The 12,939-nt window shown below is 36.4% G+C and overlaps 1 protein-coding gene across 1 annotated transcript in view; it reads right to left on the reverse strand.

Moving 5' to 3' along the window:
- The window catches only part of ZGRF1 (zinc finger GRF-type containing 1), an 82,297-nt gene that overhangs the window by 262 nt on the left and 69,096 nt on the right, over positions 1-12,939 (reverse strand). The window contains exons 21-27 of the mRNA XM_059924223.1: positions 7,768-7,845; positions 7,414-7,561; positions 5,653-5,780; positions 4,020-4,143; positions 1,383-1,559; positions 1,110-1,244; positions 127-388 (exon numbers count right to left, since the gene is read on the reverse strand). Coding sequence (XP_059780206.1) covers positions 127-388; positions 1,110-1,244; positions 1,383-1,559; positions 4,020-4,143; positions 5,653-5,780; positions 7,414-7,561; positions 7,768-7,845 — 1,052 coding nt within the window. The remainder of the gene's footprint in view (positions 1-126; positions 389-1,109; positions 1,245-1,382; positions 1,560-4,019; positions 4,144-5,652; positions 5,781-7,413; positions 7,562-7,767; positions 7,846-12,939) is intronic.

The raw sequence follows: 12,939 nt of genomic DNA on the forward strand, positions 1-12,939 counted from the left end.
TATTATCATTTCACTCATCTCCCATAGTGGTAAATTCAGAGCTGTTCCTACCTGAACCACCCCAAGCACTAACCCAAAAGTCAGTTTTAATTCAAAATGCTTGAATTAAATACATTTTTATTTTACCTTCACAGTGTTGGATCACACGCCCCCACAGTCGATTTTTCCTCAGACAGGCTAAATTTCCTACAATCAACAAATGCCTCCTTCCTCTGGTCAATGCAACATTCATTCTTTTCTCTGAATCAATAAATCCTACTTGTCTGGTCCTTACGCAGGACAGAATAATGATCTCCTTTTCAGCTCCCTGAAAAGCATCTACTGTGGACACCTGCACAGCTTTCATATCAGGATGGTCAAAGTCCACGGCACTGAGTAAATGACAGAGCTGTGGAGGAAAGAAGACAAGGCTCATGTGGTGCAGACGTCATGAAGAACCTACGCCTCTCAACCTACCCACAGCAGCTGTCATCATTTAACTAATAGTGGGTAATTTTCATTTTCTTTTTTTATTACTCACAGAGATTTGGCTAATTTCTGAAATGATAAATAACTAATGATAATGTAAGTTATGAAACAAAATCAAAGTGATGATTTATCTTTTGCTAGGAAACTTATTTAGATATGCTAATTTAGAGCTGATAAACTAAATGAAACAGATGAAAAATACTAAAAATAAATAAATATAAATGAAAACTAGTTAGAAGTAACTGGCTTGTGTGTAGATTAATATCTGGTATCTATCTTTGATTTACTGATAAAATGTAATAATAATGAAAGAACATTTTGGAAAACAGATTCAATCCCATCTGTCCCAAAATACAAAGCATATACCATATTTCCTTCTAATTTGTTTATTTGCATTTTTGCCCCAACAGCTGTAAACTGAATTTAATTAAACCTTGTTAGGTTTACATTTAATTACACAGAAAAAAAGCCAGACTAGACAAAAGTCTGAATGCTGCTTTTTTAATATATTAACTACAGTCCCCAAAGTTTTTCTAGCACCAAACCAACACAAACCAAACTACTACAAATGTGATATCAAATATTATAATATGAAATTATAATATTTAATAACGATAAATATCATAATAGGTAATACAAACCTTGTACATTTGGGATTTGTATAATGTTATCACCCCAATCATAGAGCCCGCTATTCCACTTGCAATCAGTGATTGGATCAGCTTGAGTGTAAAAGCAGCTTCTGCCACATTATGAAAGCTGTTATCTCTTTCAATCTGGAATAAGAAACAGAACCTAAATTACATTTCCCAGAAACACTACAGAAAGACCAAGAAAAGCATGCAAACAAGAACAATAAAATTAAAACAGGAAACTAAACTGTGTAGACTCTTACGAACACTACTGTCATTCACCTGCTCCAGTCCTTTAACGTTATAGAAACACAGGGTTGGGAGCCATTCCAGTAAAGGGCTCCTCTCTGTTTCTGAAACACCATTCATGAGGTTTCCTTCGTAAAACAGATCATTAGCAATAGCACTGATTGTAGGGTGACAACGGTACTGGGTTCTCAATAGAACTGGCTTGTGACCCTAAGAAATTTAAGTGCAGAAAAATAAGGAATTAAAACAGCATTTTTTTTCTTAGTGGAAAAAAATCCACAATAATATTTTAAAGTTTAAAAATACTGCCATATTGTGCTCTTAGTAAATTAATTACAACCATGATACAATGAATAAAAAGGATTTTTTTGAATTTACTAAAAATATTTTTATAGTAAACTTTTTATACCAGAAAATTGTAAAATATAAACAAATCTTAGAGTATCTAATAAGTATGGTACCTAACATCATGCTTTCATAATCTATATGGAATTGGCCTAACACTAAATTGAAAATAAATCTTTTAAAAAATTAGAAACTGTTGTTGATAACTCATTAACTATCCTCCTTAGGTACAAGCCATTTTTCATTCTGAATCTTCAAAGAAGTTTCCGATTTTCTTAATACATCATAAACCAACTCCCATCTACTTCAGGGCTTTCCTTGAGTATGTTCTTTATTTGCAAAATGTTCTGTAATATTGTTTGAACATTTTGAATAGTTACAAGGCACTCTAATAATATGTAATAAAATGCAGGATTAGTGATCACATGGACAAAGGATCTTCTATGGGGGAGAAATATGTGAGAAAAAAAATCAATCCCGAATACTCTTTTAGGGCATAAATATGTGAAAAGACAACCCACCAAATGGAAGAAAATATTTGCAAATCATATATCTGATAAGGTATTACTATCCAAAATATATAAAGAACTCCTACAACTCAACAACACAACAAACAACCCAATTCAAAAATAGGCAAAGGGCTTGAATAGGCATTTTTCCAAAGATAAGTGCATGAAAAGATGCTCAACATGATTAGACATTAGGGAAACCACAATGAGATACCACTTTATACCCATTAAGATAGCTGTTATTTTAAAAAATGAAAAATAACAAGTGTTGGTGAAGATGTGGAGAAATTAGAACCCTTGTACATTGCTGCTGGGAATGTAAAGTGGAGCAGCTGCTATGGAAAAGAGTTTGGCAGTTTCTCAAAAGTTAAACACAGAATTACCATCAGATCCAGCAGTTGCACTTCTGGGTGTATACTCAAAAAAACTGAAAGCAGAGACTTGAACAGATAATTGATACCAATTTTCCTAACAGCATTTATTCACAATAGCTGAAGGGCGGAAACAACCCCAATGTCCATCAACAGATGAGTGGATAAATAAAATGTGTGTACACATAAAACGATGGACTATTATTTAGCCTTAACAAGGAATAAAATTGTGACACATACTAAAACATGGACAAACTGTGAAAACGTTATGCTCAATAAATAAAGCCAGACACAGAAGGGAAAATATTGTATGATTCTACTTATATGAAGCACCTGTAATAGGCAAATATAGAGACCAAAAGTAGAATAGGGGTCACCAGGGGCTCAGGGGAGAGGGGAATGAGGAATTATTGTTTAATAGGTACAAAGTTTCTGTTGGGTTGATGAAAAAGTTCTGGAAAAGGATAGGGTAATGGTTGCACTACATTGTAAATGTACTTAAAAAAAAAAAAAAAAAAGTAAAAGTACTGTTATATGCCGCCAGTGTGGATAAACCTCAAAACTGTCATGCTAAGTGAAAGAAGCCAGACAAAAAAGGTCACATATTGTATGATTTCAAGCTGTATGATACGAAAATTGTAAGACTGTATGATATGAAATACAGAAAAGATAAATCCATACAGACTGAAAGCAGACTGGTGCTTGCCAGGGGCTGGAGGGAGGGAATAGAGAGTAACTGATAAATGGGTACAGTTTTATTTTGGGGGGATGAAAATGTTTTGGAACTAGACAGAGGTAGTGGTTGCACAGCATTGTGGATGTACTAAAATGCCACTGAATTATTCATTTAAAATGGTTAATTTTGGGGGGGGGATGATTTGACAGATTCATAAAATTTATTGTTGGTTATGATTGCTTTCCACATTTAAATAAATATTCACTTTTGAATTTTAATATTTGCATCATTGAAAGTGAACTCCCAAAATGCATAAACCCAGGCCCCCAAATCTGCATCCATCCCAGTGAAAAAAAATGGAAGAATGAGCCTCCAAATGACAGTAATTATAAAATGGTTAATTTTACATTACGTGAATGTCACCTCAACTTAAGACTATATTAATAATTTTTAAATTAAAAAAAAAAGTGAAGTAGAGCTCTACAACAGCTCTGCAATAGGGGACATGGATAACAGAGGCATTATAGATTTTTTTACTTTACAGCAAAATCAATATACTTACTACCCACTATGAAAGTACACAGGGAAAAGATTCATTTCATTCTTAAATTATGAGGGCCAACTTATCTTTAAGATGAGTACTTTCTAAACAACTCCAATTAAAATAATTTTAGGGCAAGGACTTGGTCTTCTAATATTTTCACTTTCTATCAACCTGCACAGTGTATAATCAATAAATGATAGTTCTGTATGAATTTAGCAGTAGTACCATTAAGCAAAGTCGATCAAAAAGAGTTTGTTCCAATCCATTTTCATGAGCTGCATCAGAACCCTGAATAGTAGGAGGGAGCTGTTTGGGATCTCCAACAAGAATCAGCTTTTCACACTCAAACCTAAAAACAGAATTCTAAAAATTAATCTAAGCAATGAGAGAAACATGCATTAACATCATTTACTGCACTATTTTCTAAAATGTATTTCAAAGAATTTGAATACCATGACACGTTCTCAGAACTACCAAGGCTTAACAGTGCTAATAAGTGTATTAAAAGGCTTTAAAAAGTTGTGCAGTAAAGAATCCTTTACATAAGTTTACTTTTTTCCACATAAAACCTACTAAGTGTCCCCTTCCTCTGCAAGGACTTAGTATTTCACAGAACTTTGAGAAACAATGATTTTTAGAATCTGTAAACTTAGAAACTTTCTTAGAAGTCATCTGGCTTAAACTCTTGTTTTAGAGATGAAGCATATTAGGCTCTCAGGGGTAAAATGTCTTTCTAAATAGGAATAGAATATAGTGGGAAAAAGTCCAAGTTTTGAAGAAAAACCTATATCCAAATTTTAGCTCTGTTATATTGTGTGGACACAGCAAGTTATTTAATCTCTACAGCTTCACTATTCTTATCAGTAACCTTGATATAATAATACCATGCATGGCTGTTGTAAGGACTTAATAAAGTATGTAATGTGTTTAGTAGACAGTAGGTGCTCCACAGTATTAACCCTTCACCCTCCCATGCAGGGCCTTACTTTCTCCATCTCTGGCTCCTGAGTAGGGTGACCAACTCATTCTGGTTTGCCCAGGACTGTCCCAGTTTAAACACTGAAGACCCCATGATGCCGGTTATGACGTGTGGAGATTTATTGCCATATATATTGAATCAACATATATTAACATAAAAGTATTTGTGAAGTAAAATCTTTCTTGTGCATTTTCAACACTTACAAACTGGAAATCAGAAGATTAAATATTTACTATAAACAAGAAAGAAAATGAAACAACAAGGGGGACAGAACAAGGCCTAGGACTGAAGCCTACTGAGTCTGGTCTAGTACTCCTTCCACTACCTTTAGGATTCCTCAATAAGAGATGCTTTGAAAGCACAGTGTTTTAATTGGCTGAGACAGCTTAGAAGATTTAATAGTTTCCTAAATTTTAGTAGACAAATTTTCATTTTCAACTTATTTTTCTTTATATACTTTATCTACTTTCATAATCTAAAAAATATTTTCAGAACCTAAACACTGGAATTATATCAAGGTAAGGAACTAAAGAACATTCTTCAGTAGAGTTAGGTTCATAAACTATGACTAAAGAGGCACCTTTAGTCTGGCTGAGAAGTCTGCAACGTTCTAGTAGAATCCTAGCACTAGAACTTTCAAGGCTTTAAGAATGTCTAAACTGTGATCCAAGTACGTGATCCAATTGCCTCAACTGTGATCTAACAAAATTTTGATACATTAACCCCTCCCTCAAATTTCCCTCTGGATTCTTTCAAAAAATCATTTAGTACTTGCATTGCTAGCAATTTTCACAAAAGTTTGGGAAGAGTTTGAACTGAGGAAATGTTTGAAATAATTGTAACATCTGAGCATCTTTGGAAAAGAACCTTTTAGGTTACCTTGCAATGGGAAGGAGGGAAGCCGGTTCTGTGATTTGACTACACTCATCCAGGACAGCCACAGGAAATTTAAGATCATTCATGCACGGGAATGGGCAGGCTGCACACGTAACTCCAACTACTCGGACCTTTATTACAGTAAGAATGTTATCCATTAACAACTATTAAACAAATGAAGAGAATATATTTACCAAAGAACTTACAGGCTAAAATCAGAAATGAGCAGGTCCTAATTTAATCACTGGCAATCAGAAATCATAGGCCACTTTACCTCTACATTTTCATTATTCCCACATAAGAAATGGAAATTCCTCTAAGAGTTTTATTTATGAACAGGTGATACCAATGAGCAATAGTTTATAGTAACCGGGCTTTCACTTAGAAAGGCATCAAAGAAACCATTAACAATTATTCTTACATATCAATATGCTGGATAAGGATATAAAATGGTAAGTAGTTTACATAAATGACTAATTTGCATTAATTGAATGTAGTCAAACTAAGCCCCTCTGGATTTGGTTGGGGAGAAGGGAGGAAAGGTAAGTCTATAACTCAGATAATAAAAAGCTGGTCTGAAGGCTTCCGAGGACTTCTAGAACCCAAACTTGTTGTAGATCGATTATTATTTCCAATTCTCCCTCCTTCCGCGTGACAGTATTACTCATCCACACCCTTTGCTGCGTGTCTCTGCAGTGCCTCCCACCAGAGAAGTAGGTGGAGTATACTTCCCTGCCCGCTGATGTCGGGCTTGGCCATATGACCTGTTATAGCAATGGACTGTTAGCTGACATGCTGTGAACAGAAGCTTTACACGTATCTGTATGATCTTGCCTGCCCTCTTGCACTTCTGCTGTCTGTCAGGAGAGGGGCATCATGCCACAGACAACTGTTCTCAGAATGAGAAGCTTGACCCACACCAACTGACCTGTAGAGTCGTTAAGTTTGTTGTCTTAAATTATTGAGATTTTGTTTGTTAAGCAACATTATTTCAGCAATAGCCGACCAAAACAGGGTCCCAAACAGGTTGATTGTCCCAAATCTCTCGCAGAAAAAGTGGACCCATGTCCACATTGTCCAACAAGCCAACAACCCTCTTTTCCTCCACTCCCTTTTCCTTCCCCCAGGCTCTCCTTTCACAGGAGAAGGCTACTAAATGACTTCTTTCTCTCCTCGCAGCTGGCGCCCAGACTGGCCTGGATCAGAACCTGATGAAGGAGATGCTGCTACTAGTTGCAGCCGGAGACCCTGTGTGTCCAGTGCTGGTTCCCAATACCTGGGATCAAGTGCCTGAGCCTCCTAGGTTCTTAGGACAGATTTCAGACAGACCCTGAAAGGATTGGTTTTCTAGGAAAGCACGAAAGATAAAAATGAACTTGGATATTTTGCCCAGTGTCAGACCTTCTCTTCCTCTGTTTCTCCTAGAAAAAAGCCAAGTTTCGTTTAACTTCCCAGGAATCTATTCCCACCTCTTCACTTTCCGCTTAAGCCTATAAAAAGATATACATATAGGGAGAAAGAGAAAAGATGACTCTGTCATGGAGAGTTGGATGTGTTCACAAATTTGAAGAACGCTTTGCAATAAAATAAAACGTGCACTGGATAGACAGGCACACTTCAGTTGAATCTGAGCTATCACAGTCATTTGTTTTATTTAAGGGAAATAAATAGGAATAATATTCCTATCAACAGGAATAAAAGGGATCTGAATCGTATATATAAATTAAATGAATAAACAGACAAACTGAAGCTGTTTCCCCTCACCTGCTTCAGCAGGGTTTTATTGGTCCCCAGTTTATGCTGCTCAATACTTTTCCTCACATAGACTTTTTCCACAGGAGTCAGGTCTTCCTTCATGAGTGCATGTAGTTCTTTTAATTGTTCATTTTCATTTTCTGAGCCAGCATGCAAACTTAAAAAAGAATTACATAAAAGAATACCCTTTGATTCCATTTTCACAGCATCACAAAAAAGTAAAATACAGATTTCCTAAATTAACACCAAGAAAAAGATAAAGCTTTCTCTAGTCTTCTTCAGAAACCAGATTTAAGGTAAGATTTACTTATATAAAATTATACTTCTGAACATTCTGTGACTTTTGGAATTTAGCATTCTTACCTGTAAGGTAAAACTGGCTTGGCAATCTTCCTGACACTCCCAACCCTGACAAACTTTTCAAATCCAAGACTAAGAAGCCTTTAAGGAAAACAGGGTAGAATAGATTCTGATTATTTAGAAAATGGAATCTAAAAGTTTCACATAATATTTACATTATTAAAATTAACTTTGCATAACAGTATATTTTATATTATGTAGTTCAATGTGAAATGCCTAAACTCAAAGTAAATATAATGTAGTTGAAAGACTTTTTTATAAAATGTGTTTCAGAGAATTTAAAAAATATGTATTATCGGGCTTCCCTGGTGGCGCAGTGGTTGAGAATCTGCCTGCCAATGCAGGGGACATGGGATGAGCCCTGGTCTGGGAAGATCCCACATGCCACAGAGCAGCTGGGCCCGTGAGCCACAATCACTGAGCCTGTGCGTTTGGAGCCTGTGCTCCGCAACAAGAGAGGCCGCGACAGTGAGAGGCCCGCGCACCGCGATGAAGAGTGGCCCCCGCTTGCTGCAACTAGAGAAAGCCCTCGCACAGAAATGAAGATCCAACACAGCCAAAAAATAAATAAATAATAAATAATTAATTAAAAAAAAATAAAAGAAATATGTATTATCTTTTAAAGCATGCCTTCATTTTCTTTTATTTTAACTTTATTTATTTATTTTTGGCTGCATTGGGTCTTCGTTGCTGCGCACGGGCCCTCCCCAGCTGCGGCTAGTGGGGGCCACTCCTCGCCGCAGTGTGCGGGCCTCTCACTGTGGTGGCCTCGCCCGTAGCGGAACACGGGCTCTAGGCGTGCGGGCTTCAGCAGTTGTGGCACGTGGGCTCAGTAGTTGTGGCTCACGGGATCTAGAGCACCAGCTCAGTAGTTGTGGCCCATGGGCCCATTTGCTCTGCAGCATGTAGGATCTTCCCGGACCAGGGCTCAAACCTTTATCCCCTGTATTGGCAGGCAGATTCCTAACCACTGCACCACCAGGGAAGCCCAAAAATATGTATTATCTTATGTTGAGGGCTCATGAAACGTTCATAAAATATTTATGTTAGAATTTATCACAAGTAAAATTGCCCTGGGAATTCCCTGGTGGTCCTGTGATTAGGACTTGGCTCACCGCCGTGGCCCAGGTTCAATCCCTGGTCAGGGAACTAAGATCCCAAAAGCCGCGCAGCCAAAAAAAAGAAAAACAAAAACTACAGAAAAACAAAGTTGCCCCTAAAGACATAATAATATGGAAAGCAATAGCTACCATATATTTAGCAGCAAGATTTGGTAGGAAGAGTGTTAGCCTCTTAACATACCTTATCTTGTTTAATACTCATTACAGCTCTGCACAATATCTCATCTTAGAGATGAGGAACTGAAACTCAAGTCAGGTATTTTGCTGAGGCCACATAGCTAATACGTAGAGTCAACCATGATTCAAACCTAGGCAAGTCTGTCTACCTCCAAAGGCTATCAATGACTGTTCTTCTATATACATTACCCCTCAGTGAGGGCTTTGTGAAGAAGCGGCCCTCACCTACCCTTCCCACTTATATATCTTTTTTTTTTTTTTTTTTAATGTCTGAAACATTTATATTAACATATTTCCATACATATTTCCATACAAATACAAATATGATTTTTAGAAATTTCATGTAATGTCTGAAACATTTATATTAACATATTTCCATACATATTTCCATACAAATACAAATATAAGATTTTTAGAAATTTCATGTAATGTCTGAAACATTTATATTAACATGTTTCCATACAAATAACCCAATGAAAGTTTAGTATTAGTTGTTTTGTTTGTTTTTTTATACTGCAGGTTCTTATTAGGCATCAGTTTTATACACATCAGTGTATACATGTCAATCCCCATCGCCCAATTCAGCACACCACCATCCCCACCCCACCGCAGATTTCCCCCCTTGGTGTCCATATGTCCATTCTCTACATCTGTGTCTCAACTTCTGCCCTGCAAACTGGCTCATCTGTACCATTTTTCTAGGTTCCGCATACATGCATTAATATACGATATTTGTTTTTCTCTTTCTGACTTACTTCACTCTGTATGACAGTCTCTAGATCCATCCACGTCTCAACAAATGACTCAATTTCGTTCCTTTTTATGGCTGAGTAATATTCCATTGTATATATGTACCACATCTTCTTTATCCATTCGTCTGTTGATGGGCATTTAGGTTGCTTCCATGACCTGGCTATTGTAAATAGTGCTGCAATGAACATTCGGGTGCATGTGTCTTTTTGAATTACGGTTTTCTCTGGGTATATGCCCAGTAGTGGGATTGCTGGGTCATATGGTAATTCTATTTTTAGTTTTTTAAGGAACCTCCATATTGTTCTCCATAGTGGCTGTATCAATTTACATTCCCACCAACAGTGCAAGAGGGTTGCCTTTTCTCCACACCCTCTCCAGCATTTGTTGTTTGTAGATTTTCTGATGATGCCCATTCTAACAGGAGTGAGGTGATACCTCATTGTAGTTTTGATTTGCATTTCTCTAATAATTAGTGATGTTGAGCATCTTTTCATGTGCTTCGTGGCCGTCTGTATGTCTTCTTTGGAGAAATGTCTATTTAGGTCTTCTGCCCATTTTTGGATTGGGGTGTTTGTTTCTTTGATATTGAGCTGAATGAGCTGTTTATATATTTTGGAGATTAATACTTTGTCCGTTGATTCATTTGCAAATATTTTCTCCCATTCTGAGGGTTGTCTTTTCGTCTTGTTTATGGTTTCCTTTGCTGTGCAAAAGCTTTGAAGTTTCATTAGGTCCCATTTGTTTATTTTTGTTTTTATTTCCATTACTCTAGGAGGTGGATCAAAAAAGATCTTGCTGTGATTTATGTCAAAGAGTGTTCTTCCTATGTTTTCCTCTAAGAGTTTTATAGTGTCCACTCTTATATTTAGGTCTCTAATCCATTTTGAGTTTATTTTTGTGTATGGTGTTAGGGAGTATTCTAATTTCATTCTTTTACATGTAGCTGTCCAGTTTTCCCAGCACCACTTATTGAAGAGACTGTCTTTTCTCCATTGTATATCTTTGCCTCCTTTGTCATAGATTAGTTGACCATAGGTGCGTGGGTTAATCTCTGGGCTTTCTATCTTGTTCCATTGATCTATGTTTCTGTTTTTGTGCCAGTACCATATTGTCTTGATTACTGTAGCTTTGTAGTATAGTCTGAAGTCAGGGAGTCTGATTCCTCCAGCTCCATTTTTTTGCCTCAAGACTGCTTTGCCTATTCGGGGTCTTTTGTGTCTCCATACAAATTTTAAGATGATTTGTTCTAGCTCCGTAAAAAATGCCATTGGTAATTTGATAGGGATTGCATTGAATCTGTAGATTGCTTTGGGTAGTATACTCATTTTCACAATGTTGATTCTTCCAATCCAAGAACATGGTATATCTCTCCATCTGTTGGTATCATCTTTAATTTCTTTCATCAGTGTCTTATAGTTTTCTGCATACAGGTCTTTTGTCTCCCTAGGTAGGTTTATTCCTAGGTATTTTATTCTTTTTGTTGCAATGGTAAATGGGAGTGTTTCCATAATTTCTCTTTCAGATTTTTCATCATTAGTGTATAGGAATGCAAGAGATTTCTGTGCATTAATTTTGTATCCTGCAACTTTACCATATTCATTAATTAGCTCTAGCAGTTTTCTGGTGGCAGTTTTAGGATTCTCTATGTATAGTATCATGTCATCCGCAAACAGTGACAGTTTTACTTCTTCTTTTCCAATTTGTATTCCTTTTATTTCTTTTTCTTCTCTGATTGCCGTGGCTAGGACTTCCAAAACTATGTTGAATAATAGTGGTGAGAGTGGACATCCTTGTCTCGTTCCTGATCTTAGAGGAAATGCTTTCAGTTTTTCACCATTGAGAATGATGTTTGCTGTGGGTTTGTCATATATGGCCTTTATTATGTTGAGGTAGGTTCCCTCTATGCCCACTTTCTGGAGAGTTTTTATCAGAAATGGGTGTTGAATTTTGTCAAAAGCTTTTTCTGCATCTATTGAGATGATCATATGGTTTTTATTCTTCAATTTGTTAATATGGTGTATCACATTGATTGATTTGCGTATATTGAAGAATCCTTGCATCCCTGGGATAAATCCCACTTGATCGTGGTGTATGATCCTTTTAATGTGTTGTTGGATTCTGTTTGCTAGTATTTTGTTGAGGATTTTTGCATCTATATTCATCAGTGATATTGGTCTGTAATTTTCTTTTTTTGTAGTGTCTTTGTCTGGTTTTGGTATCAGGGTGATGGTGGCCTCATAGAATGAGTTTGGGAGTGTTCCTTCCTCTGCAATTTTTTGGAAGAGTTTGAGAAGGATGGGTGTTAGCTCTTCTCTAAATGTTTGATAGAATTCACCTGTGAAGCCATCTGGTCCTGGACTTTTGTTTGTTGGAAGATTTTTAATCACAGTTTCAATTTCATTACTTGTGATTGGTCTGTTCATATTTTCTATTTCTTCCTGGTTCAGTCTTGGAAGCTTATACCTTTCTAAGAATTTGTCCATTTCTTCCAGGTTGTCCATTTTATTGGCATAAAGTTGCTTGTAGTAGTCTCTTAGGATGCTTTGTATTTCTGCAGTGTCTGTTGTAACTTCTCCTTTTTCATTTCTGATTTTATTGATTTGAGTCCTCTCCCTCTTTTTCTTGATGAGTCTGGCTAATGGTTTATCAATTTTGTTTATCTTCTCAAAGAACCAACTTTTAGTTTTATTGATCTTTGCTATTGTTTTCTTTGTTTCTATTTCATTTATTTCTGCTCTGATCTTTATGATTTCTTTCCTTCTGCTAACTTTGGGTTTTGTTTGTTCTTCTTTCTCTAGTTTCTTTAAGTGTAAGGTTAGATTGTTTACTTGAGCTTTTTCTTGTTTCTTTAGGTAGGCTTGTATAGCTATAAACTTCCCTCTTAGAACTGCTTTTGCTGCATCCCATAAGTTTTGGGTCGTCGTGTTTTCATTGTCATTTGTCTCTAGGTATTTTTTGATTTCCTCTTTGATTTCTTCAGTGATCTCTTGGTTATTTAGTAACGTATTGTTTAGCCTCCATGTGTTTGTCCTTTTTACGTTTTTTTCCCTGTAATTCATTTCTAATCTCATAGCGTTGTGGTCAGAAAAGATGCTTGATATGATTTCAATTTTCTTAAATTTAC

Source organism: Balaenoptera ricei, chromosome 5 (genome assembly GCF_028023285.1).
Source record: "Balaenoptera ricei isolate mBalRic1 chromosome 5, mBalRic1.hap2, whole genome shotgun sequence".
Lineage (NCBI taxonomy): Eukaryota > Metazoa > Chordata > Mammalia > Artiodactyla > Balaenopteridae > Balaenoptera > Balaenoptera ricei.